Source organism: Diaporthe batatas (genome assembly GCF_019321695.1).
Source record: "Diaporthe batatas strain CRI 302-4 chromosome Unknown Contig00002, whole genome shotgun sequence".
Taxonomy (NCBI): Eukaryota; Fungi; Ascomycota; class Sordariomycetes; order Diaporthales; family Diaporthaceae; genus Diaporthe; species Diaporthe batatas.
Genome location: NW_025408549.1, coordinates 103,808 through 105,166, shown reverse-complemented (window position 1 = coordinate 105,166; position 1,359 = coordinate 103,808). Strand labels below are relative to the sequence as shown.

At 59.4% G+C, this 1,359-nt stretch overlaps 1 protein-coding gene across 1 annotated transcript; it reads left to right on the top strand.

The window, feature by feature from the left end:
- Positions 1-691: 691 nt before the first annotated feature.
- KVR01_001407 (uncharacterized protein) lies at positions 692-1,359 on the top strand (the record flags this gene model as incomplete). The annotated part of the gene is made up of 2 exons (XM_044781566.1): positions 692-741; positions 861-1,359. 2 exons carry the CDS (start codon positions 692-694, stop codon positions 1,357-1,359), a joined length of 549 nt encoding a protein of 182 aa, XP_044649362.1.

Here is a 1,359-nt window from a genome sequence, read left to right as displayed (position 1 = left end):
ATGCTTGCGCCGGAACCTTGGGAGACAGGCTGGAAGGCTGGAAGGCTGGAAGGTGGCATTGCGAGGCTATGGTGGATTGATCATACCTATTGGCGAATATAATAAGATGGCTGCGATACAGCCTTTAAGCACATGGGTACAAGCACCTGACTAGCAGTGTCGCTGGTCTGTAGGCTGCCGGGCAGCCATCTTGTCTGCGTATCGTGGCCTGTGACCGGGCCAGTTGAACAGACAGGTTGCTTGCAGTTGAGACAGGGCCAAGAGAAAAGGTGCTTATGAATTGCCATGACGGAAGGGAGCTGTTTCCAAGATAGCCTGTGGGGTCTGTCCCTCTGACACTGCAGGTGGGGAACCTGCAGGGCTGAGTCGTGTTTGGGCAGACGGACCCCTGAGCTCGGCTCGGGGACCTCGGGGTGGCAGGGTGGGGGCAGCCGCTTGACGGCGGAGCTTGGATATTTTTGGCCTGGCAATGGACATTGTGTAGTGTGTCCAGCTTCGATGACAACTGATGACCCGAGTCCTCCGGTCGCTCGTCACCCTTTGCAACACGTCTTTTTGTTTTCTTTGTTTTCTCTTAACTCGCAACTCGCCCACACCCCGACTGGAGGCGGTCTAGAGTGAAGTGACCTGACGCAAACCGACGGCCCCGTTCTCCTTTCTCCCATCCCAACCCGCCGGCAGCGACTTCGCCATGGACTACGTCGAGCAGCGCATGGCCCAGGAGGCCCAGAGAGCCGCCCAGTAAGCCCCACTCCTTCATTCCATTTCGGAGCCGGCCAGGCAGGACAGGCAGGACAGGCAGGCGGACAGTCAGTCAGTCAGAGACAGTCAAAGGCTGACAACCTCCCCAATATGTATAGATCTACCCACGGCAACGCCCTCTTGACACCTCTGAACGCCATCCTGCTTCTTCTGGTCGGCTATGCTCTCTGGGCCACCCTCAAGCCCTCCCCGCCGCCGCTGCTCCCCAAGGAACCGCCCGCCACCGTCTTCCGCACCTTTACCCCACGTACCCTCCTGCCCTTCGACGGCAAGGACGGCCGCCCCATCTACTTCGCCGTGCGCGGCCGAGTCTTCGATGTCTCCACTGGCCGCAACTTCTACGGTCCTGACGGGCCCTACCAGAATTTTGCCGGTCGTGACGCCTCACGCGGCCTGGCTTCTGGCTCTTTCGATGAGGACGTCTTGACCAAAGATCTCGACGGGCCGCTGGACTCATTAGAGAGCATGGGCCCGGATGAAATGGAGGCCCTCCGGGACTGGGAGGAACAGTTCCTGAGCAAGTACCTGGTTGTCGGCAGGCTGGTTCCTGTTGGCCAGGAGGACAAACCGTTACCCGATCGTGTCAGTGGCTCGTGA